General features: G+C 32.7%; 2 protein-coding genes across 2 annotated transcripts in view; one reads left to right on the top strand and one right to left on the bottom strand.

Moving 5' to 3' along the window:
• The window catches only part of LOC145935477 (protein Star), a 43,290-nt gene that overhangs the window by 22,714 nt on the left and 3,532 nt on the right, over positions 1-17,044 (bottom strand). The window lies entirely within an intron of this gene.
• On the top strand, positions 1,186-16,672 carry LOC145935357 (serine/threonine-protein kinase 32A). Its single transcript, XM_083036652.1, has 9 exons — positions 1,186-1,346; positions 3,150-3,205; positions 4,300-4,468; positions 5,929-6,126; positions 12,884-12,973; positions 13,350-13,516; positions 14,009-14,289; positions 14,490-14,699; positions 15,007-16,672. The coding sequence occupies exons 1-9, from the start codon at positions 1,298-1,300 to the stop codon at positions 15,176-15,178; spliced, it is 1,392 nt and encodes a 463-aa protein (XP_082892778.1). The 5' UTR covers positions 1,186-1,297; the 3' UTR covers positions 15,179-16,672.

Genomic DNA, 17,044 nt, shown 5'->3' with positions numbered 1-17,044 from the left:
GCTGCGCGCCTCCGCTCGACAGTATAATGTAGATCGCGCATAGAATTTCGCCGATTAATACAATGTCATGTGGGAAAGTCCGTTATCTTGTTGACAGAGAGAAACGAGCGATTGTTCCTGTTCAATCGCTCGAGCATGCTCGAGCATACTCCAAAATTTATTCATTTAAAAAGGCTCTCTCTCTCTCTCTCTCTCTCTCTCTCTCTCTCTCTCTCTCTTTATTGTTATTCGACGAGTTTTAACACTTTAAAAAGCAAATCTCAAAAATGTTGTGTTACGTATATCGTTTTTATGTTATTTCAATAATTCACATTTTTAGTGTAATCTGTATGTTTATGTAAAAATGTGCATGTTTTTCTGCATCTATTTTTAAAATTGATGTACAAAAGAAACGCATTATTGTTTGTACCTCAATTTCAACTTAAGAATGCAAATAGATAAGAGAAAATCTAATTTTTTATATTAATTTTCAAATATATTTTGCTATACATAATAAAATTTTAATTCGAAACTTGTTTTTTAAGGCGTAACATATTTTATTATAATAATTAAAAACTTTTTTAATTTATAAAAAATTCAAATTTGATTTATATAAAAAATTATTCACTTTCCTATATATATTCAATCTTAGGCAAGGGTTTTGCTTTCCCAATTTGACGACACGTCGTATCATTCATCGGATACGACAGAATTGGCGCTCATTGTACGCGTACTCCGTTGCTTCACCCAAAATCAATTAACGTGCAACGAAGGAGCAATCACGAGGGACATACGTTTATTACAGAGATCAATCGAGCCGTTCATGTCGTAAGCAAGACTCACCACGGCGATGCGTCGCGAGAGCAAGTCCGCCGCATTGCCGTCCGAAGGATCATCAACGTCCGCAATTATTCCGCACGTTAGCGCGATCCCTTAATTAAGCCGCTCAAATCAGCGGCGGATCGCTGCTAATTAACGCCATATCGCCATCGTGTTTCTCCGGGGAAAGAGCTTCACGTCATCAACCGACGGATTTAACGAGAAACCATTTGGCGCACGTGACGAGTATCTTTCTCTTTCTGTCTCTCTCTCTCTCTCTCTCTCTCCCTTAAGAAGAAAGGATGACACTCGTTGTTCGATAAAAAAAAAAAATCGCGCGACGAGGCGTCGCGGCGCCGTGACAATGTGGAAATATGAGACTTTCTACGTCAGCCGTCGGATCCCGGCGTCGTTTTCGTCGTTTTCGTCGATATCGCACTCGTACCGATGCAGCTTACACCGGTCGCCGATGTACACATCCGACGTCTATTGAAGAAAAATGGGTGCCAATCAATCGACCCGAAGTGATCCCACCCCCGGAGAAGAAGGTAAACCGTCTATCTACCTTACAAGAAGGACGCGCTTCTTTTTTTTTCTTTTGTGAGTCTCGGACACGTCACATGCGATAATTGGAAATATTGCGACTTGACTGACTCTTATTGTCAGCTATACATTGACGTCAAGTTTGATATTTTATTAAGTATCGGAAAAAGAATGGGAATCTTGATTTCCAGAGCATGATCGATAAAGGATAATTGGCTCTCACTGTTCTTTTAATATCTTAATAATTTCTCTCATGATTTTCATAATTTCTCTATTTTCTTTTCATTAGGTATCAATATAAAATTTTAATGAGATTTATAATTGAGCTCTTGCTATATAGTAATCACTTTATATAAATATTATAATATAATTAATAGCGAACTAATTTTCAATATTAAAGCTTTAACAATATATCCATCAAAAATAGTTTTTAGATCAGAAGCTGTGAATTGAAAAAGTTTAACAAGGTTATATACAAAAATTAGGAAAAAATATATACTGATTACTTCCGTAATTTAGCTTTTACAAAAAAGATTTTAAAATTATTATCAAGATATTTATTTATCTCAATTACTATGATATATGAAGATATTAATTGAGATTAATTGTGTTATATCGCTCCGCTCTATATATAATTCGTATAACTTGAATTCTCGCTCGAGTAAAACATGACAGATACGCATCGCTAATCTTACAAAGTTTCACGACCAAGATCATCTATTCTATCGTGTTCATATTTCGCTGCAGCTGCAGTTGCAACTTCGGCGACGTCTCGTGATACAGCACGACATCACGTAGAACTTTTAGCCTCCGGTTCGATTACAGAATAACAAGTTGTTGCGGGACTATTAATAAATTTGTTTCTATCGGTTGTATCGGCAATCTTATGGGCATTCAATTTAACCGAGAAAACTCCAATTCAATTTCATTATAATTGAATTCCTCTGGAAAAGACCATTTTTCTTCTTCTTATTCAATTCTTTCTTTGCACAAACTTTCTTTCACTTTTTGCAATATATTAGAAACACGGATTTTCTTTCTTTGCGCAAAACTTTTGTACAAGTTGGAAAAACTTTAAAATATGATTAAATCTATATTTTTATAATAATATAAATTATAAGAGATGTGTCATTTGTATAAAGAATTGATTATTTTCCTCGACGTTATTATTGTACCCAAAGTCTTTTTTTTTTTATTTTATAAGTATCAAAAAAGAAATTATTACAAAATTACTTTCATAATTAACTTTGCAAGACCGTGACTTATACGAGAATTGAGGTTAAAGAAAATCAAGCTCGAAATTTCCATGTTATTGATGGAGCTCATCGATTACGTAGTTTGACTATTTCAGATGGATTAGAACTGCGTGCAATATAAATTATGTATACATCTGCATATATCTTCCACGCGATCAAATCCCTGCCTCGAGAGATTCGTAATTTACATCAATCCCATCCGAATAAAATTTCAGAGATTTTTTTATAACAAATCAATAAAATATTATATTCGTAAAAGGAATAGCTAATTAATTAAAAGCTTGATTAATTAAAAGCTACATCTATAAAAAAAGAAGAAAAATCAATATCAATGCAGCTTGAAAATTATCTCATTAATTCACGTCAACACTAGAGAGTTAATCTCGATTAGCGTCAAATTTAACACACGCAAGAACGAACATTGAAAAGCGTGTAATGCTTCACCATACGGTTCATTTTAATCGCACTTTAACAACGGAGAATTAATGCGTTATTCGTCTACCGTTAAATATGGATGTCACTTCGCCTAATTGAATTACATTTCTGTTGCAGTGAACTTCGATCATTTTCAAATTTTACGCGCTATTGGAAAAGGCAGCTTTGGAAAGGTAAGGTCATAAGTTATTTCGCGGTCAAATTATGACAGAACGATGGGTAAATATTGTTACAGTCAAGTTGCGCGTTTTTAACAATTTCCTGTTTGTGGACTCGACGAGCACGTAATAGTTGCATTCGCAGATTTTAAATTATTCACTGCAGTTTCCGAGAAGTTACCGAGATCTCCGAATCAATTTATCCGCATCGGATAATATTTGTATACCGGTGGCATACAGTTTCCAGCGCGACTAAGAATTCTTGCTAATATATATGTATGTATATAAATTTAATCATGTTGTAATTTGTAATAGGCCTACTGATGCTTATTCTCAAGAAAAAAATTGGATTTCGCGGAAACCTACCCTAAAGGATTTTTATTTACTTAATATTAATAATATCGCATCAACAATTCATTATAAATCTTACATGGTATATAATACATGGCATGGTGCAAAGATCACGTAAATACATATATATTATATGAAGAATGGCCTGACATATCGATACAAGCGCACCGTTTCATAATGCAGAATGCAACGCAAATTGGATTTATATCGCTATAAAATTGTTACTCTTAGTCGTAAAAAAGTGCATTCGTTGGCTCTTTTATATTTATGGACTGCTGTAAAAATTTCAAAACCTGTTTCCTTACTTTTATAGCTGGGGCAAATATGCGACGTTCCCACATTTCTAAAAAAAGCGCTAAAAGGAATAAAATTTTTATGACAGACTGTCAACCATTTACAGTTCGAAGGCTTTCAGTTTATATTCCGTTTTAGAAAAACTTATGCGAAAAATATTTTCTTTATTCAATAATAATTAATAATTATAGCAATACAGATCAAATTAGATGAAGTAAATATCGATATTTTCTAGTTTTATATGTATTGCCATTAATTATATTGAATATCAATACTTTAGCTTAAGTCAAATTGTTTCGAGGAATAAATAAAAAATTCTACTCTTTTATATTGCATTTTATGAAGAAAAATGAAATATTTCTTGATATCAAATTTGCACTGATTTGACTATACTCAAGCTGTTTTAGCGCAGAAAGAACGATTTTACACGTAAAACTCAATTTCGATACAATTTCTGCTAACAGGTCTGTATCGTACAAAAACGTGACACTACCGGCAATATGTACGCCATGAAGTACGTACATAAAAACGAATGCGCAGAACGGGGTGCCCTAAAGAACGTGGCGAGGGAAGTCGAGATCCTATCGAAGCTGGAACATCCTTGCCTAGTGAATTTATGGTTCAGCTTCCAAGGTAAGTTTTTCAAGACATTAATCACTCGAATTATTTTTCGAGATTTTGTAAGAAACGCAAAAATATACAGAGATGCATCTCAAGATCTTTAAAAAACAATTAATTTTTGTAAATCTTCTTTTAATTCTAGCATTCATAAAAGCTCTAGCATTAATATTCATTCTAGTATTGACAAAACTCTTAATCATATTCATTACTATTCTTTTCTCATTTTTATTGTTAAATCCAATATAATAATTCCTATTAATCTGCTTGCACACTAATCTTGGCAGTAAACTTTTTTAAGGGAAGAGCAGCGTATCAGATATTATATAAATGCAAAATGCACTATAATCATTATCACAAAAAATCATGAATGTTTTTTTTTTTTCGAATTTTAAGTCGACAAATGCGCATTAAACGATTACGTTTATCTCACAAAAGCACATAAGGCACATAAGGCACATATTTTATTGAAAGAAGCCGAATTCTGTCAACGTCGGAAATACGAATGCAAATATTTATGCAAAAACGAGCAATGCAAAACTTGCACTTGCTACGAAGACTTTAATGAGAATGCGTTCTATTACAGAGTCGAATATTAAATATTTCAGACGAGGAAAAACACGATTTATATATAAAAACGATGTAATATCAAATTCTTTTGTTTTTATGTTATGGATATTTTGCTGCAAAGTAATTCAGACTGAATGACAGAAAAGTGCAACGAAAAATATTATTAGAATCCTTTACAAATAACGATTGTATTAATTAAGTTAATATAATAGTAGAGCTCGCCAAAAATATCAAATCAATATCAAGAGAAAAAAATATTTGTTTGTCATTTATAATATCTAAAATCTTCTGAACATTAATCATCTCTTCACATTGCTTGACGATAACTATGTATTTTGTTCGTCAATAATTATCATGTAACCACGCAATTTATTAAAATATCTATATGCGTAATACAGACATATAGATATACGACAATTAGCAGATTACAATCTGTAGTAGATAATATTTTCCGCTACTTTCCTGCGCGCAAACAATATAAATTATTTAATAAGCATTAATTTGTCAGCTATATTGATTAATAATATTATACATATAAACCAGTAGAATAAATTATTTAATACGTATTTGTGCATATACATACGTCCCGTTTCTGAAATATTTGTAATAAAGGGCATCGTATGTGGAATTTTATAACGCGTTTATTTACAAAATAATAGCTCATATTTCGCGAACTAGTGTAGCTGTATTTAATTGTATTAAGTCAATATTGATCAGTCAATCGTTCGATAACGTTTCATAATTTCGCTTTCATCTTTCGAATATCGCATCGAAAATAGTCGACATGCGCATGTGATATGCAAAAAATGTTCATCAGTGCCATGTGTTGCATAAGAAAGAGAAGAGAAAAAAGAGAGAGAGAGAAAGAGACAAGATTACGCATATGCTATATTGTCATGTTATAGATGAGGAGGATCTCTTCATGGTATCGGACTTACTTTTGGGCGGCGATCTGAGATACCATATCCAGCAGGAGATTGTGTTCAGCGAGGAGAGCGTCGTGCTGTTCGTGGCCGAAATCGCGTTGGCGCTCGATTATCTACAGAATCACAGGATTATCCATCGGGACATCAAACCGGACAATATACTGCTGGATGAGGAAGGTGAGTGCCCACGTTTCTTGATAATCGTGAATTGTGATCTTTTGAACTTCTACCTTTCGCGCCCACACCGTGTAAAGTAATGTAGATAAGGATAATTAATCTTGCCCTGAGGAAACTTAATTCCGTAAGTGCGATTTCCTGAAAGCTTCTCTTCTTGCATTTCGAAAAATACGAAATATATATAAAGACTTGATCATAACGCATACTATCGTTTTATACACACAAAATGCGTTGACTTAATATAATTAAATATTTCCACTTTTGTAAATTTATATTATACTATTATATTTATATTAATTTGATTTAGAAATTTAATCCACAAATTATTTAATTGTTAAATATGTGAACATTTTATTTCTATATGTGCATTTGCATTTATATAATTGGAGATGATATTTCAGAAACTAAAATTTCATTAACTATGTGAAATTATGTATGTGAAATTAATTCTGATTTAATTATAGTACTTTAAATCAATATGTTATAAATTCTATTAAATTAAAGCTAGATATAATACATATACAAGATGTCTCTGAACTCAGTGTTAAAACTGAAACAGCAGCGTTAGCACATGAAAACAAGTCGAAAATGTTAATAAACATATCAATCGAAAAGCAGCAAAAATATCGATTAAATTATTTATCGAGAAAAAGTATTTTTTAATTTTGTCACATACATTTTATTTTTATCCTATCAAAATTTATAAGAAGTCTCATATATACATACAGGGTGTGCCTTGTCCCTGAACTCAGTGCCAAAATTGATACAGCAGTTTTAGCACATGAAAACAAGTCGAAAATGTTAATAAATATATGTCCGAATCCGTACGGTTTCGAAGTTATAGAATATTTAAAGTTGTTTTCGTAAGACAATATAAATTAAAATAAATGTTATTTAATGTTCTTTATTCTGTTTAAAGCTTTACAAAAGATGTTCAAAAATTCCTCCGTCGACTTCGACACACTTTCTACCACGAATTAATAAATATTTCGATTTTTTTGAAAAATGTCATCTACGAAACTCCAAACATTTTTCAAAAAGCTTGCGAAGTCGACGGAGGAATTTTTGAACATTTTTTGTAAAGCTTTAAACAGAATAAAGAACATTAAATAACATTTATTTCAATTTATATTGTCTTACGAAAACAACTTTAATATTCTATAACTTCTCGAAACCGTTCGGATTTTCGACTTGTTTTCATGTGCTAAAACTGCTGTATCAATTTTGGCACTGAGTTCAGGGACAAGGCACATCCTGTATGTATATATGAGACTTCTTATAAATTTTGATAGGATAAAAATAATGTATGTGATAAAAATTAAAAAATACTTTTTCTCGATAAATAATTCAATCGATATTTTTGCTGCTTTTCGATTGATAACTTTAATCACAATCTGAGTCTGATTGTGAGTTTCATTTGTCACAATGCGAACACGAAACGAGAATCGATTAACTACACAATCTACACATTTAGCGGTAAACGTGAATTCACGTGATGAATACACAAAGCTTTGAATCCGATCATGTTAGTCCTCATGCGCGTGTGCGCGCTTTATGTGCGTGCTAATCGAACGAAAGAATAGAAACAAAATTGTCAACATATAGCTTCCCCAAAAGGGAAGATAAAAATATTCCTATAAACACAAGTCGCGAACGAGATATAAGGTGTATTAAAATTGAAAATGGAATTCCTGAAATATTATTATAAATTTTTAAAAATATTATTTTTACATTATTTCTTAATGTACATCATACAATTTAAAAGCACTATGATTAGAAACTTATTTTCTTCTCTAAATTAATATTTACGCGATATTTATTATATATTATTTAGCTTGCACTTTTATATATCCCAAAAAATTATTCAGAATCGGGCATAAGTAATCGGGTACAGCAATTTTTCTTGAGCCATTCTGTTTGAAAGCTCTGCAGATCGAACGAGTTTGTATTATAAATTGAAACGTTTGGCATTTAAGCCACAATCAAGCTCTCGCGTATCTTCGTTTGCATATCAAGCGCTGATTCCAGTTCGTCTGGTTTCAATATCGCCGCCATCGTAGACAAGCGTATTAATCGCCTGTGATTTAGTTATTCCGAAGTACGAACGCAAGATTGAAACACCGAATTATCGTTTGACAAGTAAATTTCGCACGACGGATGAGATTGTGGCTGTATGTATTCGTGGATTCGCGAGGGCTGCTGCTAGAAACTATCAGCAGATTTTAGTGGAATTAACTCTCTACAGTATTTGCGCTATTCCCTTTCGCTTCGAGTCTCACAGGATTAATATATTCTACTGAATATGGATTTAGCAAATTATGGAAATACAAGGCATCATGGCGTATGAAGTGCGGAAATTACTCACAAGGAATATATATATAGTGTAACGAATTTTATATATATATGTATGTATGTATATACACATACACACATACATGGAATCACTAATGACAACTAAAGTCCTTTGCTTAAATCCTGAGCATAATTTAATATATTATCGATTAAGGAATTTTCCGCGCGTTGCTTAAATATGGAAAGTTTTATAACTGTAAATATAAAGTAATACTTTTTAAAAAGTATATATAGAAAACTGACATCTTAAAGTCAATCAGTTAACAGCGTGGTTTCATTTTCGATAATGTTCTTCAATAGAAGTTATTTTCAAAGATATAAAGATTTATATATTATAGAATTTTTTAAATTCTAACACGATTTTTATTACCAGGTCAATACTTCACAGAATTTATGAAGAATAATTGAGAGCAGGAAAAGATCTCTTATTATATATCTATACTAGATACTCTATCTATCTCTCTCTTTCTTTAATATTTTGGCATATTTCCGATATTTTGCCTATTTCTCGGAAAGCCTCGAAATAAACGTAACATCTCCTTTCCGCTTATCAGTGCAGAAAATGCTGTTTCTTACTCTTCACTCTCGATCTAAAAATTATCGGTAACGCTTTTTCCGCTTTATGTACTTTCCCTGATAATAAAAATAATAAAAATACTAACAATAAATTGATTTATCGTCGAAATATTAAAAACTACGCCATAGATTTTGATGGAGGTAAAGCTGAACGAATCTTGAAAGCGCAATATTAAATAATACATGCCGGCTTTTCGAGATCTTCGGCTCTTGGATATGCATAAAATATGGCTGCATTTGTCAACCGAGCGAAATGAAGAGTAATGCAAACAAACAAACAAAACCAATGGTAAAACGGATTATTAATGATTAACTACTTTCGCACAAATTAGATATTTTCCGAATCCATGAAAAATCTATTAGCATAAATATTACGAAATAATATTATTCAATTGCGTTTTGATGACATTAATTTATTGATTTTCCGAATATATATATATATATATTTAGCTCGAAATAACAATAATGGCAAACAAAATGCTTGAATGCAATACATTTAACGACGAAATTACAAGGGAGAGAGATAAAGATAACCAAGAGGATGGCAAAACGAAAGGGTTGTGCGTACTCAAGCCGAAGATCTCGCTCCTCTCGAAGGTCGGATCCGCTTTAATAGAAAGATAGACATGGGGTGACGAGGGTATTTCGTAGGGAGCGTCTCGAAGACGCGGAAAGCAAGTACGTGCATTTACGATCCTGGAGGGAAATGGGGCGAACGAGGGAAGGAAGGAAGGAGACTATCCTAATTTCCTCCTGCACCTGGCCGACGGCTGTTTGAATCCCGAGATTGCCTCTGCATCATTTAAAATTACGCATCGGTGTCTCGCTCTTATCGCTTCGCTTTCGTGTTCCATCTAGCGTGGCATAAGACCTGTTTTGTCGAGATATTGTAGGAAGTTGGCGAAACTAGCATTACTTTATAAATTCAAGCTAAATATACGTACAATCGAGCAGTGTACGTTCTAGTGTATCAAAATAGTTTCCAATCGTTCGATTTATTTTATGCAAGAAGAGAAGGCGATTTCAAAAATTGATCAAAATTGTTTCTATATAGAGATTGAAGTTACTTTTCCTAAAAATAGAATCTCAAGAGACCACCGATGAAATAATTTATTGTGTAACGGTTCAGAAACTTCTTTTTAATCCTTCAATAATCTCATTCCTCTAATAACTATTTTTGTAATCCTTAATACCTAGAAAAATATTTTATTATCTTATGTCTTCTTCAATAGTAATTATTTTTAAAGAAATTATTTTTATAACTTTTAACAATAATTTTTAATGTCTTCTTTAATGTCAATTATCTTTTAACACATAACTTATTGTTTTATTATCAAAATATTTAAAAAATAATCATTAAAAAAATCGTTATAATTATTGATCAATGTAACGCTAAAAAATTTATAGCAGTAATTTAATATAGTATGACAAAGAATGAAATAGTTAAGAATTTTGGGAAGCCAGCTAGTTCGATCTGTAGTGTAATAATTTATGCGGAAGAGGAATCTATGCGGGAAAACTTTGACACACTTCCGAGAGAACCGTTTAGAACTACTTTCATTAAAATCTAAAGCGTTACTACAATAGAGAACGGCATAAAATCGCGATACGATACTACTATTTCTTCCTTCCGGTAATATTACATTCCAGATCCGCATTGTAGTCGTAATTTATTCCGTTAATTTAACTTACACGCGGCTTTATGTACACTCGAGATTATGCGAAGCATTAATACGGGGAAGTAATTTAGCAGACTGAAGCCATCAAATATTTCGTGAGTAAAATGAAATTAAGAATCCCAAAGAAGTGCCTAATCTATTTTGAAGAGTTCTACAAGTCATAAAATTTCACGAAATATAACGAAAGATGTTCCCTAACTTATACATATGTATATCCATGGAAACGTTATATACGAGGGTAAGTCAAAAAGTAAAAGGACAAATAAAGAAAAACACATTTATTTTAACCTATGTGGAAAATTTACATATCATTTTTCGACATAATCCCCACCAACATCGATACATTTGATCCACTACTTAATAAGCTTCTGTATTTCATCCTGGAAGAAAGATTTGGGTTGGATGCGTAGCCAGTTATGCACCACTGCAATCACCTTCTCATCCGAAGAAAAATTTTTTCCTCGTAGTGCTTCTTTTAATAAACCGAAAAGATGAAAAGAAAAAAGAAAAAAAAAAAAGAAAAGAAATACTACGAGAAAAAAAATTTTCTTTATCTACTGATATGTCAATTTTCCACATAGGTTAAAATAAATGTGTTTTTCTTTATTTGTCCCTTTACTTTTTGATTTACCCTCGTATATGTGCATATATATTATAAATTATATAATAAATAATATAGAAATAAGATCGGCTGTAGAGATAAAAGAGAAACCTCTCAAGTGATATTTCTCTCTTATTTCTACAGACAATTTTATTTCTGCTGTCGATACCCAGACCTGATTCTAGTGAACCAATAATTTTCGATTACTTCCATTCAGTAGGAAATTGTTATCGTCAAGAACTGCTTTTAAAAGCGACTCTGAAATAGACATTTAATCTTTTCGAGAAAGAGAGAGAGTATATGTTAATATAATTATTAATTCAAATGATTAATAAATTTTCTGTTTTTATAAAGTTTTACATAAAATATATTATTTAGAATAAAAATCTCTTTTGCTTCTTTGTTATAAATCAAAGTGTAAAATTAAATCAAAATCCAGGCATAGCTTATTCTTTTATGGATTGACGAACAATAACTAACAATAAGTGATAAATGACACTTTCGCGATAAAAGCAAGCATCTGGTCGTGTTTCCGCAGAGGTCGTCAATTTTTATTTTGTACCGTATTTAAAAAATGGAAAACTATTTTTCTTGATATGTGCAAGCTATCCACGTGCCTGGTACTAAAGCACAAAACCTGACTACAATGGAGGGATTGTGTGATATTGCATTGACGTAATGTGTAGCGGTGTATGTTGGTGTTCATTCTCTTTAGTTTACATCACAGCTTGATCCACATTGCGGTCGCTGCAATGTTTAGAAAATGGCAACGGATAAATATTGCGGGAGTAGAGCGTGACACACGCGAAAGAGCCACGTCGGAAAACCAATATCGCGTTCCTCTCTGCTTGTGTGGTATATATCTGTGTGTGTGTGTATGCGTGTGTATATCTCTTAATAAAGTCCTCTGATGAGCCATAGGTACAACTGTATAATATAGTTAAGGTTCATTAGGCGTTTATCCCACAAGAAATGTCTAAAGATCGCGAACACATGTACTATTTGCACACGCGTGATATTATATATAATTTCCATTATTATCTGTATCTTTTTATAATCCCCCTAGCAAAGAGAGAGGCTAAACCCTAGAAAATAAACTTTGCGCAAGAGTGTTGCTTCTCTCTATAATTTTTAATACAAAATAAATCTCTCAGATTGCAGTAAATATATGCAGCGTGCAACGGATTAAATTTTACAATTATTTAATATTCATGTACACGTGTAATACTCCTGTGTGTGCATCGCATAAAAAATTATTACTTAATCAACATACGTATATATGTCCTTTCTCTCGTTATATAAGCTTTTATTTATGTAAAAAATATGTAATGCTATTTATATAATACTGAGATTTGTATTATGGATTCGATTACAAGTATAATATAGTACTTGTTATAATCTAATATTAATTAGCGTAGTCATTAAACGTAATTACTGCCACGTGTTTCCGAAGGGGATATTCTAGAGCAAGTAAATAATTCATTTGTTTAGTCATTAACCTAATGACTATTTAGATGATTGACTAAAACGTAATTTACTTGTTGTTTAGGTCACGCCCATGTAACAGACTTTAACATCGCAACTGTACTCGAAGATGGACAATTGGCGACTTCGATGTCCGGAACAAAGCCGTATATAGGTATGTTTACAGTTTATTATCATTTATATATAATCGAATTTCTATTTACTCCCACATTAATTATTCCTGTTAAATAAAATTTTTTTACTCTAAAAAAAGTTTTATTCTATAAAAAAATAAAAAAAAAACAGAGAAAAAACTCACAAAAAAAAAGTTTCTGTGTAATTAATTTTGCAATTTTTTATACAACACGTGTAAATATAACTTTATCGCAATAAAATATCGTGTACGATTAAAGTAAGATTTGTAACCGAAAAAAATGTTTCAAGGCACGCGCAATATCTATATTTATTCTATTGTGTTATGCATCAATCAAAACGCGATCAGCACGTTTTTCTTTCCTGCATTTCTTCTTTTTAACGCGGATTTGCATCAGCCCCGGAAATTTACATGTGCTCATGCGAGGAATACGGTGTCCTCGGCTATGGATTCGCTGTGGATTGGTGGAGTCTGGGAGTTCTCGCTTGGGAGACCCTAGCCATGGAAAGACCGTATCCACTTCACTCCACGACGTCTAACAGGGAGGCTTTGAGAATCTTACAGGTGAGAGAGAATCGTGCAAGCTTAGAATGAATGAAAAAAAATTGCACAAAAGAGAGAAACGAGATAGAAATATATAATAAAAAAAAGAAATGGATATCTCTGCGATATAAAAAATAATAATGAACATTTCAAAGAAAAAATGTCTAATGCGCGATTATTGTATTCTCATCTCTACATTTTTGAAGCTATGTAAGATATTTAAACTCTATCAAACTTTTCTGAAATAATATGTGGACGTTATTCTATTAATTAAGGACGCGTCATGTCCCGAGGACTTATCATAAACATGGTATTGACACATGCCACGATATGTTATAGTGCCTGTTAATTCTATCAAAGGCATCCTTAACGTCCATTCGCGTAATATCAAAGTTTACGACATAATTCTTACTTCATTTTTTTTCCTCAAAAATCGATTCATTTATCCCACCCGTGTTCAAGCAACTGATGCGCGCGACAAGCTAGCACGAGACGAATATCCCGCTTTTTCAGGAAGAAAGGTCGACACCTTCGCACTGGAGCTCGTCGATATGCGATCTCCTGGACCGTTTATTAACTCTGGCCCCGAACGCCCGAGTGTCGAGTTTAAAGGAACTGAAGCAGGCGAGCGCAATGAGAGAGTTGGATTTCGACAAAGTGCTGAATAAGCAGATAAAGCCGCGTTTCACACCGCCGAAGGATCACTTAAATTGCGATCCCACTTTCGAGCTCGAGGAAATGATAATCGAAACGAAGCCCTTGCACAAGAAAAAAAAACGTCTGGCTAAACAAAGGTCGGTTGCCCTCGAGCGAAAGTTTCCTTCTTAAAAAATATGTATCTCTTTTTTCCCTCTTCTTTCTCTTTACGGTAATAATGGCATCTATTACGACAGAACATTCCGATGCAAGATTCTCTCTCAATGTATCCCTCTCCACATATTCCTGAGATAATACGCCTATTACCGAAGCAATGTATCTTGATGTCCCGTTATAGATCGTTAAGGGTCGAGTACTCGGTGGAGGATGCAGGCGGTTTCGCCGAGGGCGCTGGATCAAGCTTAGACACGCGGAGATTAGCTTACATTCCGGAATATCGAGTTTATAATCGCGAACGCGAGATCGAGAGATTGGAGAGAGAAAGGAAGGAGAGACAATGGGAAGAGGAACTGAACACTGCCATGAAAGGTGCCGAAGAAAGACTCAAGTACGTTCGAGTATATCTCCACGAGAGTATCGCGATATCGATAATCCCCCCCGACATTGATACCCTATTTTTTAAATACCTTTCATCAACGAAGCATCGGTTAATATTGAACAATTTTTTATTTTATTTTACCGTAGCGGAAAATTGCAAACATTTTTCAAAATTCTCTCGATATTATTCGAATGATTATTCATGCTTTTCCTCATGATCTTGTAGCAGATTCTGAATGTCATCTGTACATTAATCTCCGAACGATGTCTTTCTTAGCGCTTGAGTGATATCTATGTCGTAAAACCCTTGATTACAGAATAAAGCAGCAACATCTGCCGGCCCAGCGAACCGGAAACCGACTGAGCGTCTCGACGACGAACGTCAAAGCGCGCATAAATGCCTCACCGAGGCAAGGACGTCGCGGGAGCGCCACAACGTCCTCGGACATAGACTTCATCGACGCAAGTCCGGAGCCTAGCACATCTTAGATAACATTAAGAACTCTGTACCTATCGTAGCCTATCGATGACCAGTAGTCTCTTTTAACCCTACGAATGCGTATTAAAATCTAAGAGACACCAATATTTATCTAGTTTAATAATTTGTTATAAGAATAACATTTAATTATTTCTCACTCTATAAAACACACACACACACACATACACGTGCGCGCGCATATTTAAGAGATTAAGAAATAACCAAATTTTTACCGAGTGATTATTTTACCTAACATATGCGTCGAAAGATCCCATTTTATAAGTAAAGGAAAATTTTTATACTCTCTCTAAAAAGAGATATATGGCTATATAATATTCCTCTTATTTATTTATTTATTGATCCAGTATAAGTCAATTTATCGCCCTTTATTACACTTATAATAGATCTTCTTTCACAAGCGCAAAGTGTTCTTACTTTAAAACAATATTTTTATAATTTTTTATGAGACATTTAAATATCAATGCCGTTTTATGCAGTTGTGTTTTGATTATCTCAAAAAATTTCAAAAAATACTGATACAATTTTAAAACTTCCGGTTTTTTTTTTTCTTTTTTAATTATGCCACAACTCTGCTCCACGGACTTGAAAAGTTTAATTTAAATGGATAGATCAATTAATAATAACTTTAAATCCGCTTATGTTAATTGGTTTCATTCACAAAATCCTGAAAAAATATGGATAACAGCTGGAGAATAATAACGATCGCACGTCGCGCAAGCTTTATCAAACTTTACCATTACCGCACTTAATCATTGTATACCAGGGGAAAATTATACATTTATAAAATTAAATAAAAGAACCCAACCATCCGTATTGTTTCACGGATTTCGATCTATAGCGGCGCACGCTTATTTTGTAAAGTGGTGATCGGTATGTTGACTTTATTTGCGCAGCATCAAATTTTTTATTATTTTGATTTAAAAACCAAGATTTATAAAAAAATTCATTAAAATTAGATATCTTCGATGAATAACATAAGTTAATCCTTTCAGTACAAATCTGACGTATGCTACGTACGTCTGTCCTGAAACTTTTTGGAAATAAAAAATATTTCCACCTCGCTTTCTCTCTAAAAGTCAATACGTAATATTTATAAATCGCACTTTCATTATGTAGGGAGAATATGCAAAGCTCTATATTGTTAAATAGAATCATAATGATAAGTATTTAAGATTACATAAGACGGAAAACTTATAGATGATATAAGAGATATCAAAAATTTGAATAATTAAAAAAAAAGTGTTAAACGAGAATTAAAATAAATGGTAAATTTTTTAACATTTCTATATCTAATATAGTACTGAAAGGGTTAAGGGACGCACATTATTAATATAATTTTTCTTAGTTAATGGAACTGGGAACAATCACTTATATAATACACACACATATATATGTTTTATTCAATAAAGATATATGTTGTTTAGAAGTGAGCTATATACGAATTTAAATAAAAAATATAAAATAAAAAATATCTTTGACATGTTGCTAACGCATTTTAACTTATATTTCTCTCAAAATTCTCGATGCATACGTTATGAAAACATTTTATAAAATTTAATTCCCCCCCATCCCGTACTCCAATAAAATATCTTTTCAAATAAAACAAAACAAATAATATTTTATTTAATTGTTGTATATTTAAAATTTTATCGCAATAAATTTTATAAAGAATATTTGCAAGATTATATGGTTTATTTATGTAGTTTCGCATACTGTTATAAGAATTACAAACGCGGATTTGGCATTAACCAAGCGTCGAAGGAGTGCCGGATAATCGATAGCACCGGCGCCGTTTCGCGAGAGGGTGAAAAGGGTCACCTCATCACTTCATCCTATTCTATACAATATATACTACA

The sequence above is a fragment of the Prenolepis imparis genome, unplaced genomic scaffold (genome assembly GCF_030444845.1).
Source record: "Prenolepis imparis isolate NDT839.2.m4 unplaced genomic scaffold, iyPreImpa1.0 SCAF_1, whole genome shotgun sequence".
In the NCBI taxonomy this organism is placed as follows: domain Eukaryota; kingdom Metazoa; phylum Arthropoda; class Insecta; order Hymenoptera; family Formicidae; genus Prenolepis; species Prenolepis imparis.
Note: the sequence above shows the minus strand (reverse complement) of the source record. Positions and strands in the feature narration are given on the sequence as shown.

Coding starts and splice junctions, on each gene's coding strand:
- LOC145935357 (XM_083036652.1), top strand. CDS start 1,298: ATGGGTGCCAATCAATCGACCCGAAGTGATCCCACCCCCGGAGAAGAA. Junction 1,347..3,149: donor TCCCACCCCCGGAGAAGAAG/GTAAACCGTCTA, acceptor TTTCTGTTGCAG/TGAACTTCGATCATTTTCAA. Junction 13,517..14,008: donor AGGCTTTGAGAATCTTACAG/GTGAGAGAGAAT, acceptor CCGCTTTTTCAG/GAAGAAAGGTCGACACCTTC.